The sequence below is a fragment of the Aotus nancymaae genome, unplaced genomic scaffold (genome assembly GCF_030222135.1).
Source record: "Aotus nancymaae isolate 86718 unplaced genomic scaffold, 86718_ANA_hifiasm-v0.15.2.pri h1tg000021l, whole genome shotgun sequence".
Classification (NCBI taxonomy): Eukaryota; Metazoa; Chordata; class Mammalia; order Primates; family Aotidae; genus Aotus; species Aotus nancymaae.
Genome location: NW_026988433.1, coordinates 21,319,168 through 21,340,756, shown reverse-complemented (window position 1 = coordinate 21,340,756; position 21,589 = coordinate 21,319,168). Strand labels below are relative to the sequence as shown.

Below are 21,589 nucleotides of genomic sequence, written 5' to 3'. Positions count from 1 at the left end.
TGGCTCACGCCTATAATCCCAGCACTTTGGGAGGCCGAGCGGGCGGATCACGAGGTCAGGAAATCAAGATCATCCTGACTAACATGGTAAAACCCTGTCTCTACTAAAAATATAAAAAATTACCTGGGCATTGTGGCAGGAGCCTGTAGTCCCAGCTACTTGGGAGGCTGAGGCAGAAGAATCGCTTGAACCTGGGAGGCAGAGGTTGCGGTGAGCCGAGATTGCACCATTGCACTCCAGCCTGGGCAACGAGCCAAACTCTGTGTCAAAAAAAGAAAAAAAAAGTGTGTGTGTGTGTGTGTGTGTGTGTGTGTTTATACACATATATATATTTGACCATTGTAGCAAAGAGGTATTTAGTAGTTGATGCATTTTGAAAAAAAATCTTTTCCTCTCAGAACCCCCCAAAGCATTGATTGTCTAAGTATATGAACCTTGTAGGTGAGCTGAATAATTTCTTTTTATTTTGAAGTCTTTGCTTTCTTGTTGGAAAATTGGAAAACAATGTCTAATGGAGTCATGTAGACAAAATGTCTAGTTATAAAGCCCTGTAGAACACAAAGTTTTGCTTATCAGTTTCTTAGAAGTTGAGCTGTTGAATGATGGGTCTTCTGTTGTCCCAACTCTGCTTATTTAGCTTTAACTGGGGAATCATTCTCTGTCCTCTCCCATCTTTTTTGTATTAATAGGAAACTTCCATTTTAGAAGAATACAGTATCAATTGGACTCAGAAGCTGGGAGCTGGAATTAGTGGTCCAGTTAGGTAAGAGATCTATATGAGAATTATGGCAAAATGTTGGCATGTGCAAACTCTGAAAGGGCCATTTGAAATACGTCTTGAATTAGACACGTCAGGTGTACTAGGTTTGAGAAATAGCCTGAATTTAATAAGTACAGGTTTTTATGTTAGGCTTTTTCTCATGTATTTAGAAATTAAGTGACCAAGTTAAGTGACCAAGTCGCATGGTCTTTTTATGGAGTCATTTCAGATGTTGAGACTGGGGCCACTGTGAGAGTCACCTGTAGCCAACTGAGGCCATTATTTTTTCATTGACCCACAGCAGCGAGTTGCTATTGCATTGCTTAGTAGCTGAGGGCTGAGCATTGGCGGCTCGGCAGAGGCCGATGCCCCTACCTGCTACCGTTGGGAACAAGTTTGTTCTGATGCACCTGGCCATATCCTTGATGAGAAGTACAAATCTCAAAGAAAAAACTTGTTAAGTTAATTGTCATTGTAACATATATGATTTCTGATTGATTTTTTTCCTCCAAATCTAGAGTCTGTGTGAAGAAATCTACCCAAGAACGGTTTGCACTGAAAATTCTTCTTGATCGTCCAAAAGCTAGAAATGAGGTATGCTTTATTGCCTCAACTTAATTAAATATTTGAAATGCTTAAGAATTGTTCTTTTTGCAAGTAAGGCAGCTTCCTAGAGAGAATACAGAGATGCATAGAAAGTTTTATGTCCAAACTTCACCTCTCTTCCCTATTCATGCTATCATTTTAAAATAGTCCTAGATCTGTCAGTATCAAAAGCTGTTGAGTCATTTCCTTTCAGCCACCTCTTGTTCTTTTAAAATTAATGTGATTCTTGGACCCTAATGTATTCAGATTACTTCAGTTTTGCCTATTTAAAAAGGTACTTGAAGTTGGAGATGAAATAGCACAGGGAAGGGTCAGGTGAATGATGTATAGAAAGTGATGCTACAGGAGGACTCTGAGGATGTTTCTAGTTTTTAAAAATATACATTGTGTTTATTTCTGTTTGTGACAGGGTCTTGTTCTTTATTCACTTATTACAGTAATTTAATCAACTTGGTCGGGATATAGGCCTCTACAGCATGGCAGCATATATCTGACTAGTCTTTCTAGAATTTCATAAAATATACTTGCAAAGAGGCATTTAGTAGCTCCAGGCTGGAGTGCAGTGGCACCATCACGGCTCACTACAGTCTTGACCTTCCTAGGCTCTAGTGATCCTCCCACCTCAGCCTCCTGAGTAGCTGGGATTACAGGCATGTACCACCATGCCTGGCTAATTTTTTTTTTGTATTTTTTTGTAGACATGGGGTTTTGCCATATTGCCCAGGCTGTTCTCGAACTCCTGGGCTCAAGCGATCGCCTGCCTTGGCCTCCCAAAGAATTGGGATTACAGGTGTGAGCCACTGCCCCTGGCTATACATTGGTTTTAAATTATCTGGATATGGTAATGACATGCTAATAACATGTGCAATTAAGGACTTCTTTTGCATAAAGATATGTGAATAATTTCTAAAATAAAATGAGTTGTTTGCCAGATTTTCATTTGCAAATAAACGGGACAGTAGGAGGTAAATTTGTTGATGAGGTTTTATTCATGGAAAAAGCATTAAGGAGATAATCTTTGAAAACACTGGCTTTTTACATCATTCTGGGTGATAAAGTTTTTATTGTAATAGGCTTGCACCTAGTGTGATCAGTTTTTGGAGAGAAGTTTGGAGAGAAATTGTTGGTATCCCCTACCTATGGAAACATTTCCTCTCTTCTCTTTAAGGTACGTCTACACATGATGTGTGCCACACACCCAAACATAGTTCAGATTATTGAAGTGTTTGCTAACAGTGTCCAGTTTCCTCATGAGTCCAGCCCTAGGTAAGACTATAAGGTATTATCACCACATGCCCGTATGTAGGCCAAGGTGTAGTGGAGTTGTCCCCTCTTTTATGTACTCTGTCCCTCCCCCTCCTCCTTCTTCCTACCCTCCCTTCCTCTGTTCTTCCTTCTCTCCCTCCCTCCCTTCCCCCTCAATCTCCCTTTTTGTAATTTGGAAAATGTCAAGCATTTGTAAAAGCAGACAGAATTATGTAATGAATCCCCAAGTTCTCTTGATCCATCCTCAACAGTAATCCTCTCATGGTCAGTATAGTTTCATCTATGCCCCGACCACTTCAGGTTCCCTGATTATTCTGATTACTTTCTCATTTAAAGAAAGCATTTAATGTGGAATTTAAACAGATTATATTTCAAATCAGCAAAAGGGGCCCAAATATTATTCTAGGCAAAGTCTTAGAGGCTGATAAAACAAAAAGCCTTTATTGCTTAGTCTGACTTTACTTTTAAAGAAAGAAATCAACATGATTCTTTTAGTTACTAAATGTTTGGCAAGCATATTGGGTGGCATTCTAAGTCTCTTTGATGGAATTCAAAATTAAAGTATGTGTTTTTGTGGGGAGACTGAGATGTAAACATCATCATAGCAGTGCAGTAGCTACTAAGGATAGGCATCTCTGAAATATTCTTTTTTTATTTTTGAGATGGAGTCTCACACTGTCATCCAGGCTATAGTGAGTGCAGTGGCATGATCTTGGCTCACTGCAATCTCCGCCTCCTGTGTTCAAGCAATTCTCCTGCCTCAGCCTCCCGAGTAGCTGGTACTACAGGTGTGCGCCAGTACGCCCAGCTAACTTTTTTGTATTTTTAGTAGAGATGGGGTTTCACCATGTTGGCCAGATGGTCTCCATCTCCTGACCTCGTATTTCTCCCATCTTGGCCTCCCAAAGTGCTGGGATTACAGAGCCACCATGCCCGGCCCCACATCCTGAAATATTGTAAGCATACAAAGGAGAGGAGCTCCTAACTATAGTCTGGGCGGAGAGTTGTCTCACAGAGGCTGTGTGGAAGCCAGGACTTGAAGCAAGGGTAGGAATTTTCCGAATGGAAAAAGAAGACAGAATTTTAAAAACAAATGGGAAATCAAACAATTATTTTTCACAACTGTGCTCTGTTGGTGAAAGCATTTGGATGGAAGCTGGAAGCATATATGAAAGAAAGCTGTAAGCAAAAATCACATTAAAAAATCTTTTTAGAATACAAGAATTTTTGCTCTTAGTAGCTGTGTTACCTTGGACTTAGGAAGTTGTTACACACTTTGTAGGTGAGATATCTTTAGGTCAGCTTCTTAATGTTTCAGGGTTTTTTTGTTTCTTTTTCTTTTCTTTCTTTTTTTTTTTTTTAAACTTAACAAAATCAAATGCTTTCAAACAGGGCCCGACTCTTAATTGTAATGGAGATGATGGAAGGGGGAGAGCTATTTCACAGAATCAGCCAGCACCGGCACTTTACAGAGAAGCAAGCCAGCCAAGTAACAAAGCAGGCAAGTTAACCCCAGGTACCAATCAAACTGCCAACAAAGTTGGTTAACAAGCGGAATTTCATTGGGGGGAATAAAAGAATCCTTAAAGAAAAGCTCTATTTGACTTCTCATTGCCTGCTTTGTTATGTAATCAGAAAAGATGTTTTGATAGGAGAAATGTGACCCCTTTTATACTTGGGGGTGGGGTCCTGTGTTCTTAATTGGTTGTCAACTGTTTCCTGAGGCTACTGTGAGATTTCCAGAAACTCTGGAGGGAAGGTGATTTTAACTCCTTAGTAGACTGCAGGTATCTCTAGGCATGTAGCTACCAAGTACTGTTATTGGACTTCGAGGTAAAATGCTGCTGATACCACCTGAAAGATTGTATGGTATAAAAATATATTCTAAGATGCTTCCTGCTTGTGAGTCACCTTTCTGTCATGATTATTCCTGGTTATGTTCTGACATCACATTTTATTGCTATAGAAATGATTTATGTCACAAACAATGCTAGGAATTCAACTGATAATCACTTCTTGGAGAGGTGAAAAGCTAAACCCTCAAGGCTTATCTTCATACCAAGCAAGCAAAACAAAGAAAATTAGGAAGCACAGCCCAATTGCTTCTTAATAAAAAATTCTTCCAAGTTTTCTGTGAACCTTAAGCAATTTTGGAAGCCTCCTTTCTGGTAGGGAGTAACTGATATTTGGATTGCTGAGAAAATTCCATATTGAGAGTTAAAGAACAGGTAGAATCTATTCTTTCTGTTTGATTTTTAAAATTATACCTTTAATTTATTAGGATTAAAGGATGAGCTCTGATAATCTTCTATAAAACAAAACCCCATCAAATCCACATAAACAAGGCAACATTTTCAACAAGTATGATGAGCAAAATGTGTTTCCAGTATTAGTTGGAAAAACCCAGTCAGCTGATTTGTTGACCTTCAGCTCCCTGGAGAGTGCCATTCTTGTCTGAGCCAGGCCATCCTGCCTGTAGCCCTGCTGTGGGAAACCCGCACCTGCTGACCATTGCTCAGCTTAGGTGTTTCTTCTGCAGTGCCTGTCATACCTCAGATGAATGAAAGTGAGAGCATTTCATTTTTTCATTTCTTACAGGATTTACCCATCAGTTTACTCTGACAAAGATTGCTGTACCATCATATTTTTCTTTCTGTTTGACAAAATACAAGTTGCAGTTAAACTAAGCTTAATCCATTTCTGTTTCTCAGTATTCCAAGTCTTTCTTAATTTCTGCTTTAAAATTGAAACTGAACACAGTCTTAACGAAGGCTTGTTTTTTAACATCCTGAGTTCTCTACACCAGGGGTGTTAAAGAGTGATCTTCTCTAAGAAGCGGCTTTTCCATTGTGTCTTTTTTCAGATAGCTTTGGCTCTGCGGCACTGTCACTTGTTAAACATCGCGCACAGAGACCTCAAGCCCGAAAATCTGCTTTTTAAGGACAACTCTTTGGTGAGAAGACTTGTTTTTCTGCATTTTAGTGCTGCTACTCTTAACATAGTTCAGGAGTGGGTGTATTTGGAGCGCTCTGAATTCATGGTGAAGAAGGATTAGGCCAAAGTGCTTCAAACAGCCTAACCCATTCCCTTGCTAGAAGCTCAGAGAAGCTGTACTGCTGTACTCCTGGCATTGATAATTTTGGATGATACTGATATGTATTTGTGGGACTTAGAATTTTAGATATTATTTGGGAAGGGGCAGGAATCTATATGCTGTTATGTATTACCTTGAAATTTGATGGTTTCCTTTGCTGTTTTCCCTTTCAGCCCTGTCCCCTGCCCCATGTCCCACCAGATAAGTTGCTCTGGCTATCATGAAGCTTACGGCAGATATTAAGAGTGAAGCAGCACCCCGGATAGATGAGAGGTGATGGGCTCATAGAGTGAAGGGGCACTAGGCGAAGACCTTGATTTTAGTGCCATCCTTAGGAGTTCTAAAGCAAAGATAGCTGTGTGAGTGGGTAGGAATTCCTTACTTCTGCATTACTAAGAACAGTTCCTCAATGTGAATCATTGTCTCCAGACCTGGGGACATGTTATTTTCATAAGCTCGCATCTCAGCCAGAAAGAAACTTGTGAGAGCTCAGGGTAACATGTCTTATACCTGGATTTTCCTTTAATATTTACTGAGCACTCTGGAGCAGTGACTCCCATTTTTTTAAATTTCAGGATGCGCCAGTGAAGTTGTGTGACTTTGGATTTGCCAAAATTGACCAAGGTGACTTGATGACACCCCAATTCACCCCTTATTATGTAGCACCGCAGGTAAGCATGTGCTGTTTCTGTCCTAAGATCTGTCACCCAGCTGCCCATAGACTCGTGTTCCTTCTATTCTAGAGCATAAGTAAGCATATAGTACAGATGGGATGGGGAGAACTTAGCTTTAGAGACCTACAGATTGCTTTATTTGACGTAGACCTTTTATTCTTTTAAAATCAACTTTATTGAGGTATGATTTAGAAGTATGATTTACATACAGTAAAATACCTCTACTTCAAGAAGAGTTTGATGAGTTGTGACAAATATATACCCCGTATGATGACCACCACAATGAAGATGCAGAACATGTCTCTCACTTCACAAGTTGCCTGTGCCACTTTGCAGTCAGTCCCCTCCCAGCTTAACCCCTGGTCCTAGGCAACCACTGACCTGCTTTCTGTTGTTATTGGTTAGTTTTGCCCGTTGAAGAATTTCATAAAAATGTAATCATGGACTTTGTATGTATCATTTCTTTTTCTTAGCATGTTTTTGAGATTCATCCATGTTCCTGCATTTATCACTCATTACTTCCTTTTCATTGCCAAGTAGTATTCCATTGTATACCTAAGGTGCATTTGTTTTTTCCATTCACTGACTGACAGGATTTGGGGTTGTTTCTCATTTTTGGCTATTATGAAGAAAGCTACTAGGAACACTCATTTACAGTTTTTGGGGGACATGTTCCCCCATGCCTGTATCTTTTTTCCAAAATGGTTGTACCATTTTATGCTTCTAGCAGCAATGTTACAGTGTTCCAGTTGTTTCTCATTTTTACTAATGCCTCATGCTCTTCACTTGTCAGCATTTGTCATCTTAGCCATTCTGATAGGAGGAGAGTATTACTTCATTATGGTTTTAATCACGACATTTTCCTGATGGTGACTGTTTTGGAGCACTTTTTGTACGTGTTTATTAGCCATTCTGTTGAGAAGTATGGATATTCATCTTTTGCCCTTTTGTTACTGTTTGTTTCTCATTAAAGAATTTGAGGTATAAGAATTTTTAAATACCTGTAATCCCAGCACTTTGGGAGGCTGAGGCGGGTGGATCACGAGGTCAAGAGATCGAGACCATCCTGGTCAACATGGTGAAACCCTGTCTCTACTAATACAAAAAATTAGCTGGGCATGGTGGCGCGTGCCTGTAATCCCAGCTACTCAGGAGGCTGAGGCAGGAGAATTGCCTGAACCCAGGAGGCGGATGTTGCGGTGAGCCAAGATCGCGCCATTGCACTCCAGCCTGGGTAATGAGTGAAACTCCGTCTCAAAAAAAAAAAAAAAAAAAGAATTTTTAAATATTCTGGACATGTTCTTTGCCATGTGTATGTTGTATTCTTACTGCTACTGTAACATATTGCCACAAACTTAGCAGCTAAAAACAACAGAAATTTATTATCTTATACTTCTGGAGATGAGAAGTCTGAAATGGTACTCAGTGCTATAATCAAGGTGTCAGCAGGACTGTGTTGCTTCTGAAGGCTCTAGGGGAGAATCCATTTCCTGTCTCTTCTAGCTTCTAGAGGCTGCCTACATTATTTGGCTTGTAGCCTCTTCCTTCATCATCAAAGCCAGTAGTATAGCATCTTCCAATGTCTCTCTCTATGACTTTGACCTTCTTGCCTGCCTCTTCTAAGGACCCTACTGATCACACTGGCCTTACCTGGATAACTCCCCATTTTAAGATTCTTAATTCTTCTGCAATACAGGGTAACATAATCCCAGGGATGATAACATGGACATCTTGGGGGGCCCATTATTGTGCCTTCCATATATATATATATATATATATATATATATATGTAATATTTCTTGCAGTCTGTGACTTGCCTTTTAATTTTCTTAATGGCCTTTGAATAGCAGAAGTTTTGAATTTTAATTTTCTTTTTTTTTTGAGACAGAGTTTCGCTCTTATTGCCCAGGCTGGAGTGCAATGGCACATTCTCGGCTCACCGCAACCTCTGCCTCCTGTGTTCAAGCAATTCTCCTGTCTCAGCCTCCCAGGTAGCTGGGATTACAGGCATGTGCCACCACATCCAGCTAATTTTTTGTATTTTTAGTAGAGACGGAGTTTCACTATGTTGGCCAGGATGGTCTCAATCTCTTGACCTCGTGATCCACCTGCCTCAGCCTCCCAAAGTGCTGGGATTACAGGCGTGAACCACCATGCCTGGCCAGTTTTGAATTTTAATCAAGTTTATTTCACCATTTTTTTTTTAATGCTTAGTACTTTTTGTTCCTGAGATCCATGGGCATAAATATTTTCTCTGATGTTTTCTTTTTTTTTTTTTTTGAGACAGAGTTTTGCTCTTGTTACCCAGGCTGCAGTGCAATGGCGCGATCTCGGCTCACCACAACCTCTGTTTCCTGGGTTCAGGCAATTCTCCTGCCTCAGCCTCCTGAGTAGCTGGAATTACAGGCACGCGCCACCATGCCCAGCTAATTTTTTGTATTTTTAGTAGAGACGGGGTTTCACCCTGTTGACCAGGATGGTCTCGATCTCTTGACCTCGTGATCCACCCTCCTCGGCCTCCCAAAGTGCTGGGATTACAGGCGTGAGTCACCGCGCCCGGCCCTGTTCTTCATTTTCAAAGTTGTTTTTGCTATTCTGACTTCTTTGCATTTCCATGTAAACTTTAAAGTCAGCTGTTGATTTCTATAAAAAACTACTGGGAGTTTTGACTGGGGTTGTTTTAGAGCTGTCATTCAATTTGGGGGTGCTAAGATTTTAGTGATATTGAGCTTTCTAACCTATAAGCAAGCTGTATCACTCCATTGATGTTTGCCTCATAATTTTATTCAGCAATATTATGTAGTCAGTTTATAGGTCTCTCACATCTTTGTGAGATTTATTCTTAATGTTTAATATTTTTTCTGCTGTTGTGAATGTTGTTTTATTTTTCAGGTTTAATTCATTCACTTTATTGTTCTTGTGTAAAAACTCTATGTGGTGGTCACAGTTGGAGCCCAGCTCCTCTGCATGGAGACTGGTGTAGGTTTTTGTAAGATGGTCAGTGATTTCTGTTAGGTAAGATAGCTGCAGGTCTTAGAGACGGCATTGAAGGTGGCCTTTGCAAAGTTGCCCAAGGTGGCAGTGCAGCCCCCAGCTAAGCTGGAGCAGTTGTATCTTCCATCCACGCAGCTTAGTGGGCACAGGGGCCGAGACGGTATCAAGTAGGTCTGGGTGTGGGATGAAGTGCCCTAGCACAGAGCCTCAGCATCCTGTCATCTTTCAAGGACCAGTTTGAGGTTGCTAATGTGCCCCCCTCTGAAGTCCCTCCTCATGGGACATTGGAGAGGTTGGCCAGGATGATGGTCCCACAGTGGCAATGGCTACCTCCTTGGAGCACTGAACACCTAGACTGATGTGACTGTTACAGTCCCTGATGGTGACAGATGCCTTGAAGCTGATCTGGACAGTTCAGGTCTGCTTTTGCACAGGTGTAAGGGATTATCCCCGGAAAAAGTCAGTGTTCTCAGACTACTTGATGGGCCAGAATGAGAGAGGAATCTTCTCTAGGAACTTCATCTTCATGTCCTTGACCTGGGTCTTTCCTTGGCTGATGGATAAATTACTGGTTTTAAGAAAAAAAGTTTTTGGAAGTGTAGTGTTTATGTGGAGTTTTTTTTTTTTTTTTGATGGCTGATTGCCAGTTGTCTACCTTCTTCAGTCTTATAGTAGCCTGTCTCAAGGCAGGTTATCAGTGGTGTGATTTTCAGTAAATGGTCCCCTTTGGTCTGACTCTTGACAGGTACTGGAGGCACAGAGAAGGCATCAGAAGGAGAAATCTGGCATCATACCTACCTCACCGACGCCCTACACTTATAACAAGGTACGGGAAGAGATATTTCTCTTCATTAAGCAGATGCAGTGTCTCCTCTTTAGTGAGGTGTTTGTGGCCTTCTAGGAATGTGGCCAATTGCATTCTCACCTCTTGATTTTCCTGCCCCAAGGAAGCAGCCAGACTTGCAGAAAAGTATTTGGAATTCAAGTTTTTGTTTGATGAAATACCAAATAAGGTTTGTACCCATTTTGCTTTTGCAGCAGTAATTAGGGGCTGTGAACACCTGTCAGGTTATTTTTTTGACTGTCTGTACAATCCACTGGCCACACTGAAAAGATGTGGTTGGCTTGTGTTTTGAGGGGGAGGCCATTTCTGAGACACAGAAGCTAGGGAACACTTTGTGGTCATTTATGGTACTATTCTTTCTACTTCATAAAATACCCAATGTAGAACAGTATCTGATACACATAGCAAGGTCTCCTAAATGTTACTTGGTACTATTATGGTTCTTAATCTGTAGCCCACATTTTTTTTTTTTTGAGACAGAGTCTTGCTCTATTGCCCAGACTGGAGTACAGTGGCGTTTTCTCAGCTCACTGAAACCTCCGCCTCCCGTGCTCAAGTGATTCTCCTGCCTCAGCCTCCCAAGTAGCTGAGATTACAGGCTCACGCCACCACACTTGGCTAATTTTTGTATTTTTAGTAGAGATAGGGTTTCTCCATGTTGGCCAAGCTGGTCTCAAACTCCTGACCTCAAGTGATTCACCCTCCTCAGCCTCCCAAAGTGCTGGGATTAGAGATGTGAGCCACTGCGCCTGGCCTGTGGCCGATATATTGATCCTGTCTATTCTTTTTTTTTTTTTTTCTTGAGACAGAGTCTTGCTTTGTCACCTAGGCGGGAGTGCAATGGTGTGATCTCAGCTCACTGTAACTTCCTTCTCCCAAGTTCAAACAATTCTCCTGCCTTAGTCTCCAAAGTAGCTGGGATTACAGGCACCTGCCACTGTGCCTGCCTAATTTTTTGTATTTTTAGTAGAGACCAGTTTCGCCCTGTTGGCCAGGGTGGTCTTGAACTCCTGACCTCAGGTGACCCACCCGCCTCAGCCTCCCAAAGTGCTGGGATTATGGGCATGAACCACCACACTCACCTGATCCTATCTATTCTAAAGCACAAGAGGTTTAGGGCCTCTTGAAACAGGCCCTGGAGTCACTGAGTAAGTAGATCAAAAAAAAAATGATGCTACTTGGAGACTTGAGGCTAGCTATAGATGACAGAGAAGGGCCTCAGAATGGTAAAAAGGCAGTAGGCTGGGACACTTGCTGTGGCTCCACTACTCTTTATGTGACATTGTTGAGGTCACTTGGTTTCACTCTTGACAGAAGACCTGAGAGATGACGTGATCTCTGCAGTATTAGTTTCCTTTCTGGAAAGTGAGGGATTGAAGGTCCCTTTCCACCCCTGTACTTTTATACTGTGATTCTGTTCTACAGCATGAGTTATGTCATCCACAAATATCTACTAGTATAATGTGAAAACATGGGCAGGCCAGGTGTGGTGGCTCACGCCTCTAATCCCAGCACTTGGGGAGGCCAAGGCAGGTGGATCATGAGGTCAAGAGTTCGAGACCAGCCTGGCCAACATGGTGAAACCCTGTCTCTACTAAAAACACAAAAAATTAGCTGGGCGTGGTGGAGGCTGAGGCACGAGAATCACTTGAACCGGGGAGGAGGAGGTTGTAGTGAGCCAAGATCACGCCACTGCACTCCAGCCTGGCAACAGAGCGAGATGCTGTCGCAAAAAAAAAAACAAAAGAAAGAAAACATGGGTGAGAGTAGCTGAGACGCCCTGTTATCTAGCCTTTGCTCAAAGTAGCACACAGCTGTGGTGTGAGGGGTTGTGTGGCCCCAGTGGCAGGCTCACTTCTCAGAGCAGCACACAGCTGTGGTGTGAGGGAGTGGTAGGCTCACTGGGCTGCCATCTTAGGCAGACACCTCTTTTATCTGATCGTTCAAGAAAGGCTTGAATTGAAGCCTCTGCAGACCCGGTTTTCAAAGCAAATAGAACTGCATTTAACTGAAATAGCAGTCCTTTCTTTATGCAGTGATTATAGGCCATGGAGTCATCTTACTACCTGCAGACATGGTAGTTGGTAGCAGTTTTGTTTTTTTCACAGTATCTTCCCCCAGAATGGTGTAAGAGCTTGCAATTGGACTTAGTGAGTCGCTTCATGGTCAAAGGAATGCATTTAGATCTTCTGTTCTTCTCTCCAGTCCTCTCCATGATCTGTATCAAACTGCTTTGGGCCTTTATGAAGTGGCCTGTGCTATATTGTAGGTGAGACTACCTGTGTCTTAGTTGCTTTGTTTCTACATATAGGTTTCACAACCAGCTGGTTTGTATCTATTACTTTTCTGGCTGGGCAAAGCATCCTATACCTGTACACAAGGATCAGATAGATGCTTGGGCCTGAAGAGTGAGAATGAAAGTACCTGTTTATTTCATCCCAGGCTGGCTTTGTATGATGGGATGCATGTATGTAGTATTGGTAGCTTATTGAAAATATGGAGAGAAAGGCTAGTTCTCTTAAGACTTCCTTCAGCTTTCCTTGCCTGTTAAGTGACTCTAGGTGATAGCAGCCTGTATATTGCAGGGGTTATTTCTGGGCCTGTCATGGAGGCTTTATTTGGGGGCTCTGCTTCTGCTGTGAGTGACCATTTTCTTTTTTGTTTTCAGAGCTGTGACTTGTGGTCCCTAGGGGTGATAATCTATGTGATGCTGTGCGGATATCCTCCTTTTTACTCCAAACACCACAGCCGGACTATCCCAAAGGATATGCGGAGAAAGATCATGACAGGCAGTTTTGAGTTCCCAGAGGAAGAGTGGAGTCAGATCTCAGAGATGGCCAAAGATGTTGTAAGGAAGTGAGTTTGCGGGCTGCTGGGCAGCGAGGCCAAGGAGGCCTCCAGGTGGTGGAGCTCAAGGGAATGTGGGTGGAGAAAAGTCACTGGTTTCCCAGGCAGGCTCCTTCCCGTTTTAATATCACAGAAATCTCTCTGGAGCCTGAGGTGACTGTTCTCAGTGTCTGCACCTCGGTGCGGACGAAGCTTTCCTCCCTCCTGTTGCATCCCTAGATTTTGTCCCCAGGGTGTGAACCCAGGTCCCTCTGTAGCCAGTCTCTGCACATTAATTCAAGACCCTAAATTAGAAACCTGGTGTGCTCTCCTCCTTGCATGTGAGCTGGCACGTCATTTGGGACACACAATGCCAGGAAGTGAACTAGGTGCTAAGATGATGACACCACATTCGGTTTTTCATTCCTTGGATGCTGTGGGCATGTGGGTTTGTCAGGCCTGGATCCCACCCTTTACCATCCCATGGCCAGTTGGTTGCTCTGACATATCCTTTTTTTTTTTTTGAGATGGAATCTTGCTCTGTTGCCCAGGCTAGAGTACAGTGGCTCAACCTTGGCTTACTGCAACCTCTGCCTCCTGGGTTCACGTGATTCTGCTGCCTCAGTCTCCCAAGTGGCTGGGATTACAGGCGCACGCCAGCACGCCTGGCTAATTCTTGTATTTTTAGTAGAGATGGGGTTTCACCATGTTGGCCAGGCTGGTCTCAAACTACTGACCTCAAGTGATCTGCCCACCTCAGCCTCCCAAAGTGCTGGGATTACAGGCGTGAGCCACTGCACCTGGCTGCTCTGACATATCTTAAGATGGGAAGATTTAGTAAGAATTACGGCTAGTGAAAATAAGAAAAATAAAAAAGACAAAAACAGAGAAGAATTACCGCTAGTGAGTAGATGAGGGAGAGTTGACATTCAGAGTCCTTTGGTAGCCGGAGGGCTAGGTAAGATGTCAGACCTAAATTGGAATATATTTGTTTTTCCACCCACATGTGTGGGAGGCTTGGTTGCCCGTGGCCTTAGGCACTGTACCTGTCTTCCCACTGCTGGGGCTTCACTGAGAAGTGTCTCCTTTGTTGGTCAGTTTCTTCCTCTGTGATGGGATGAAGGTGCGTGTTTAGGGCAGTACCTGGGAGCTGTCTCCTGACAGTATCGCCATTTCTCCATACTCCCTTTCAGAAGGGAGCTTGTCCTGTTGATTGGAGGGTGGGAGGGGTGGGGGGTTGGGAGCAGGTGCTGTGTGCTATAAAGAGGGACTGTTTTCTTAAAGAGACAAAAGTTTTTAGGAACGTGGGTGCAATGATTAAATCACCATCTGTCCTCACATGCTGTTCCCTTGCTGTATTCCCAGCTATTTGACCAAAACCTCAATGTCCTGGAAGTAGTTCTTTGCCAGTTTTCTGTAGAATACATTTCCCGTCTGTAGAGCAACACTGATTATCTTTTTGGTTTTGGGATTTTCCAGATAATCCTTTCTTTAGAATCTGAAGCCATCCGTTCAGAATGATCCAGAAGAAGGTTGCAGACAAGCTGAGGAGCAGTTAGGCATGTTGTCCTGACATTTGTAATGAGAGGAGATGGAGTTGGAAGGAGGGAACGTGCTGAGATGAGCTAGGAACCGCATCAGCGGGAATGAATGAGATGGAAAGAAGCATGATCTGAAGGCAGACGGCACAGAAGTAGCACCCTGGGCTTAGAAGGAAATGCCATCCCCGTCTCAGAGACTCTAGGTTTTTAGCTTTTAAATGTCTGTGGAATAATTGGTTCATGTCCTGCCATATGGTGACATCTAAGAGTTTTATCAAGCGTAGCAACCTGCTTTTCCAGAACCTCATGACCCTTCAACTAATTTTGCAGCCACTATCAGACAAAAGAGCACTTGGAGTTCCTTTTGGAAGTTAGAACCCATTGTCCTAGAAATCTCAGTATGGAGATTCAAGGTCTCAGGAACTCTAAGCCATATGTAGGATTATCTTAGTAAACCCTAGAACTCAGAAGTACCACTGGATTAAGCCCTTTTCTACCATTTCAATCTCACTTTTTCCAGTATAGAAAGGACTGCCTCAAGCCATAGTAGCCCTGGAAGTGGCTGGAGACTAGAATCCCCCCTGTGCTCTGCAGGTGGAAAGCCCAGGCTTGCAGAAGTCAGAAGCAGCCAGAGCTGTTTAGAGCCAGGCCCAGGGACTTCCTATGGCCTCTTGGTAGTAGCAACTGTGCGTGGCAGCCCTGTTGCCATTTTCTCCACAGGCTCCTGAAGGTCAAACCGGAGGAGAGACTTACCATCGAAGGAGTGCTGGACCACCCCTGGCTCAATTCCACTGAGGCCCTGGATAATGTGCTGCCTTCTGCTCAGCTGATGATGGACAAGGTTTTGAATGATGCTTATTTATTGGCTGAAAAGGCTGTGTTGGGAAGGCGTGCTGGGGCTTGACTTAGTGAGGGGCTAAAGGCAAAACAGTGCACAGGACACGATCTTTCCCAAAGAAACATCTCTGGTTTCCTGAGAGTCAGGATCCAGAATAAGGAACTTCTTTCGGTAAAAGACCAAATCAAGGCCTGGTGAATATGCACTAAGGGAGCACTCAAAGGAATAGCCTCCATATTTCTGCAACGGGGCTGGGGGCACAGAGCACTTTAAGATACCCTCCCTTCCCCCGAGGCTTTAAAGGAGACTGGCTGGGAGGGCAAGGCCAATAAACATGAAACAGAGGGAACATTTCAAACATCAGAGCTTTGCATGTTAAATTTTCTGTGAATGCTGTGGGAATTCAGAAAAAGAGCACATCTTTGAAGGGATGTAATTTGCCCAAAGAGAAGGCAGAACCCCTCACATGTATTCACTGTCTATTATGTGGCAGCATTTGAGCTCTTTCTCATGTTCAGGCATGCGCTGTCCTTGAAGAATTTGAGTAGACAGTGTAAATGCCCATGTGTGGTAAACAGCATAAGCAAAAAAACAGAGATCCAAATACATCATTGGGAAAAACAACTTGGCCTCACTAATGGGAAGTTAATGAGATGGGTGTGACAGGGCCAGGCTTTGCAAGTAGACAGAGGGATTTAAGTCTAAGTGGGATGCAACTGAGAGGTCATAATAGCTTTTTGAGATTTGCCACTAGGAAGGTATTTAGAGATGGCCAGTCAGACTTGGCAACTTGCAGACTTGCCAACCTAATACTTCTGCAGTAATCTAGAAGCCGGGGGTGGCTATGGGAGCAGAGAGGTAGAGGTTAATGAATAGGCTAAATGTTTTTCAAAAAAAATTTCTGCAGTTTTTGGTGACAGACTAGATATAAGGGGACAGGAGTGGCATAACTGGTGATAACATTGACAAATTAGGAAGGAGGCTGGTTTGGGTGAGAGGAAGTCTCTTAGGGTTTAGAGATTGAGGTGGCAGAGGAACATTCAAATGAATGAGATGTATAGGGTGGGACCATAGTGTGGCTGGGAGCTCAAAGCAATGACAGAGACTTGAGTGTTAACATCTTGAAGGGGTAGGGTGGAAGTGTTAGAAGTCTCTTTCTAAGTTTAGCTGGAGCATGGAAGAAAAAGGAGAACTGGAAAGTACAGTTCTCTGCCTTCTCTTTGATTTGTAGGTGGTTGTCTTCCTGTAGTCCAGAAACAGTTTGGTCATTGCAAAGTCCAAAGGGATTACTTAGATGCTGGTTGTCAGCACATAGAGGTTATAGTGTGGCAATCCTTAAGATCTTAAAAATGAGGAGATAAGGCCAGATGTGGTGGCCTGTAATTCCAGCACTTTGGGAGGCTGAGGTGGGCGGATCACTTAAGGTCAAGAATTCAAGACCAGCCTGGCCGAAATGGGGAAACCTCATCTCTACCGAAAATACAAAAATGAGCCAGGCGTGGTGGCAAGCACCTGTAATCCCAGCTACTCGGGAGGCTGAGGCAGGAGAATCGCTTGAGCCCAGTAGGCAGAGGTTGCAGTGAGCCAAGATCTACCACTGCACACCAGCCTGGGCAACAGAACGAGAGTGTCTTAAAAAAAGTGGTCAGGATGTGAATGGTCAACTTTGGAAGTGTAGAACACTCTCCACCCAAGCCCTGTCTAGGAGCCTGAGCTCACGACCTTCAGCTGTTTCCTTCTTCGGCCAGGCCATTACTGATTAAATGGATGTGAAGATGCAGAAAGGCATAGCTAATACAGAACCCGTAAATGAGTTCCAGCTTTTCCTGATCTAATGTCATGCACACCATGGAACTACTGTTGTTGTTGTTGTTTTTTTTTGAGATGGGAGTTTTACTCGTTTCCCAGGCTGGAGTGCGATGGTGTGATCTTGGCTCACTGTAACCTCTGCCTCCCAGGCTCAAGCCATTCTCCTACCTCAGCCTCCAGAGTAGCTGAGATTATAGGCGTGTGCCACCACACCCAGCTAATTTTGTAATTTTAGTAGAGATGGGTTGGTCAGGCCAGTCTTGAACTTCTGATCTCAGGCGTCCTGCCCGCCTTGGCCTCCCAAAGTGCTGGGACTATAGGTGTAACTGCTTTTAAAAGTTGTCAAATTTTGGCCAGGCTTAGTGACTCCTACCTGTAATCCCAGCACTTTGGGAGACTGAGGTGGGTGGATCACTTGAGGTCAAGAATTCGAGACCAGCCTGGCCAACATGGTGAAACCGTGTCTCTACTAAAAATACAAAAATTAGCTGGGCGTGGTGGCACATGCCTGTAATCCCAGCTACTCGGGAGGTTGAAGCAGGAGAATTGCTTGAACCTGGGGGCAAAGGTTGCAGTGAGTCAACATTCCACTGCACTCCAGCCCCTGGGAGACAGAGCAAGATTCCATCTCAAAAAAAAATAAAAAATTGTCAAATTTTGTTGTGAAAATTCAGATAATACAGTGGTATTAAAAGAAAAAGTAAAATTTCCCTTTCATTTCCCTGCCACAGTCTCAACCCTCAGAGGTGAGGTAATCTGTGGCTTGATGTATACTTTCTGATCGTTTTCTGGGATACACACACACATACACAGTTTGTCCTTCTTTTAAAATACAAAAATGGGATCATATTCCTATGAAGCCTTCTGCTGATTTGGTCTGCCCATAATGAGAGCATACACTGTTCATAAAAGCACAAACTTCAAGAGTTCCAGACTCCATGACAGCTATTTCTCACTGTAAATTACTTGACTGGTTGTGGCCTCGATCATGTGGCCACAGGCTTGGCCATGCCCACCATGTGAGATGGTCAGGGCTCTGAGCCATCAGGGTTAGGTGAATCAGTCCCATCTGTAAGGCTTCTTGGGCAGCAGCCTGCCAGCCTTTCTGCTGATGTCCATATGTGCCTCTCTTTACACTTCCCCTCAGCAGTGGCTGTGAGTGGGGGTCCTGCTGGTATTTCTTACTTGAATTTCTGTCTCCCGACCAGGGAAGAAAGGCTAGCTGTTGTGTGACCTTTGGTTGGCCTGTTGTTCCCTGGTTCCTGCTGATCCATGGGGAAGAGTCCTCCGCCTTATCAAAATATTTATATTCCTTCAGCATAAGAGTGAAATTGCATTCTTAGTACCTTGAGCTTTTCCTTTCCACTTTCTTAGACTGGCTTTTTAGGTGCCCAGCAATGAATATGAAAAACTGACGGCAGTGTTTGCATTCAGGCAGTGGTTGCAGGAATCCAGCAGGCACATGCGGAACAGTTGGCCAACATGAGAATTCAGGATCTGAAAGTCAGCCTCAAACCCCTGCACTCAGTGAACAACCCCATTCTGCGGAAGAGGAAATTACTTGGGTAACTGAGCTTATTTCTTTGATTCTTCTTCATGGCTGGAATGGCTGAGTACTGGGTTCTGAAATTTAAGAAATTTAACTTGCTCGGCCAGGGGTCTACCTTTCTTTGGCCTCTCAAGAGGGTGGAGAGGATAAGCTCTTTAAATAGTATCAGGAGTTGGACATACTCTATCATTGTTTTTCTGAAATATGTTGCCTTATGTTTAGAGTTAGTATCTGTCCAGAGTTGGTTTTTGGGGTCTCATGTTGTCATTACCTCTCCCTCAAACTCTTAAAGCACCAAGCCAAAGGACAGTGTCTATATCCACGACCACGAGAATGGAGCTGAGGATTCTAATGTTGCCTTGGAAAAACTCCGAGATGTGATTGCTCAGTGTATTCTCCCCCAGGCTGGTAAAGGTCACACCATTTACTAATCCTCTGTGTCGGGGGGTAGGTGGGGTGGAGAGAGGGTGGGGGGAGGTGTATGCATGCACATGGCAAAAGGAATGGTTTAATTCTGGGTTGTTTCATCTTGTGTTATAAGAAAAGTACATTATATAAGGTAGTCTGTGCCCACTAAAAAGATTGAACAGTGGGAGCTCAGAAATGCAGTTAAGTTCTACCCCTCCTTTGGTTTTCTGTGAAATTTCTAGTTTAGACTTAATTGACAGTGTCAGGGGCAAGCATGCAATTTTGTGTTTTCTTAGTTTTACAACAAGGGCACAAGTTGGGGGATGGAGAATGGAAAGTATGGGTAGGGTCTGAATCTCATTGCAGACTGTTCAGTATTTCTAGAGCCTTTAGAGTGCAAGGCTGCCATTAGCTCATAAATATGAGAACACCTCCCTAGTTGAGAAGCAGCTCCTGCTGCTACTCTTATCATGGGCAGAGTGACTTACATGTGGGTCCTTTGGAGTGAAAGCTTTATTTCATTATATTCTGTCTCCACTCAACAGGGTGTGAGGGGCTATTCTCATCAGATGAATGAGATACTTCACCTATTAGGCCAGAAAATGGTTGAGTTGACCTATCTCTCTCCCTAGATTCCTTGGGTTTTAAGAGAACTCATGTAGTGTCCCTCAGATAGCTTTCTAAAGTAAGAAATGAGCTTAGAAGAAAGAAGGTAGCCCACTCTCCCACTTTTGGTCTTCGGTTGACCAGGTGTCTTTTGTTCAGCAGTAGGATCTGCCATAGCCTGTTGCCCATCCCCCTCCCCCTGGCGATAAGACTCTGGGGCCATCAGAGGATTTGTATGAGGATGTCACAGTAAAAGAGTCTGAATACCAGATGTGGTCTACATAATATAAGGACTAGCAGTAAAGCCCATGTCTGGTGAAGTTTTGCAAACTCAGTCATTATTTTTCAACCAGTTGGACATCACGTCCTTCCATCTCTCACACTAAAACCGCATGATGCTGCAGGAAAAATGCAACTTCCTCTTCATCCTTACCAATAGGAGAGAATGAAGATGAGAAACTGAATGAAGTAATGCAGGAGGCTTGGAAGTATAACCGGGAATGCAAACTCCTAAGAGATACTCTGCAAAGCTTCAGCTGGAATGGTAGGAGTCTTCATCATTCCCTTTCCCAGGAATGCAGACAAGTGATTATGTTTATAACATTGTTGTAGGATCTCTTCCGGGCCTGAGCTGCGGCTGTCTGGAAGTGAAGTGAGGCTGGCTGGAGAGTGAGTGGAGCATTGTGGAATGCCGGTTAGCTCTACATTAACTGCTAGGCATATCTGGATGTCTGGCCCTTTCACTTATTTTCCAGAGTTCAAGTGAATTGTGTGTTGCAGATTCAACACTGGAAAGCTCCCATCACACACTACTTGGGTTAAAAAAACCCTGATTTCAGAACTCCCAGATACCAGGACTGTTCACCAGGTCATTAAGGAGCAACACATGCTGAAGGGGATAAAGAGGACAAGGTGCCAGCGAGTCCACCCTGCTGACCCTGCTGCTCTGCTTAGCTTAGAGTAAAGCTGTTTCACCAAAGAGGAGAAAGTTTGCCAAATCTACTGCTGGTTAAGTTTTTTCTCCCAGGCAGATAAGGTAGAGATGTATTTCTTGAACTAACTTTTTTTTTTTGAGATGGAGTTTCACTCTATCCCCCAGGTTGGAGTGCAGTGGCATAATCTTGGCTCACGGCAACCTCTGCTTCCTGGGCTCAAACCATTCTCCTGCCTCAGCCTCCCAAGGAGCTGGGACTACAGGTGCACACCACTCATGCCCAGCTGGTTTTTGTATTTTTGTTTAGTAGAGACGGGGTTTCACCATTCTGGCCAGGCTGGTCTTGAACTCCTGACCTCAAGTGATCCACCCACCTCGGCCTCCCAGCGTGTTGGGATTACAGGCATGAGCCACTGTGTTCGGCCTGCCTCACTTGTTTCTTAGACATGCCATAAGAAATCTAAAGTTCTAGCCTGGCCATTCCTATTCTTGGAGGAGACTCACTTCCCTGGGATTTTTTTTTTTTTAAGAAAAACTTGAAATATGTCATTTTAGAAAAGCGATCACATACGAATTATGGACTTCAGTGAATTTTCACAAAGTGAACACTCCTCTGTAACCAGCACCTAGATCATGTAGTAGATGTCCTCTTCCAGTCACTCCCTCCCTCAAGAGTAATCACAGTCCTGATTTCTAGCACTATAACCTAATTTTGCCCGATTTTGTATTCTTTGTAAATGGAATCAGACAAGTCTGTTTTTTTGTCTGACTTCTTTTAGTCACTTATATTTTCGTCATTATATTTATGAGATCCATCCATGTTGTGTAGCAGCAGATCAT

The 21,589-nt window shown here is 43.5% G+C and overlaps 1 protein-coding gene across 5 annotated transcripts in view; it reads left to right on the top strand.

The window, feature by feature from the left end:
• MAPKAPK5 (MAPK activated protein kinase 5) overlaps positions 1–21,589 on the top strand; it is a 31,456-nt gene that overhangs the window by 8,597 nt on the left and 1,270 nt on the right. The window contains exons 2-13 of one of the 5 annotated variants that reach the window (XM_012469042.2): positions 690–763; positions 1,279–1,354; positions 2,535–2,632; positions 4,025–4,133; positions 5,496–5,585; positions 6,302–6,397; positions 10,140–10,220; positions 12,907–13,094; positions 15,326–15,446; positions 18,687–18,817; positions 19,094–19,209; positions 20,255–20,359. In XM_012469042.2, the coding sequence (XP_012324465.1) occupies positions 690–763; positions 1,279–1,354; positions 2,535–2,632; positions 4,025–4,133; positions 5,496–5,585; positions 6,302–6,397; positions 10,140–10,220; positions 12,907–13,094; positions 15,326–15,446; positions 18,687–18,817; positions 19,094–19,209; positions 20,255–20,359 (1,285 nt within the window). Of the gene's footprint in view, positions 1–689; positions 764–1,278; positions 1,355–2,439; positions 2,633–4,024; positions 4,134–5,495; positions 5,586–6,301; positions 6,398–10,139; positions 10,221–12,906; positions 13,095–15,325; positions 15,447–18,686; positions 18,818–19,093; positions 19,216–20,254; positions 20,360–21,589 lie in introns of those variants that run through there. The other 4 variants (XM_012469041.2, XM_064379825.1, XM_012469043.3 and 1 more) reach the window with 4 other exon arrangements.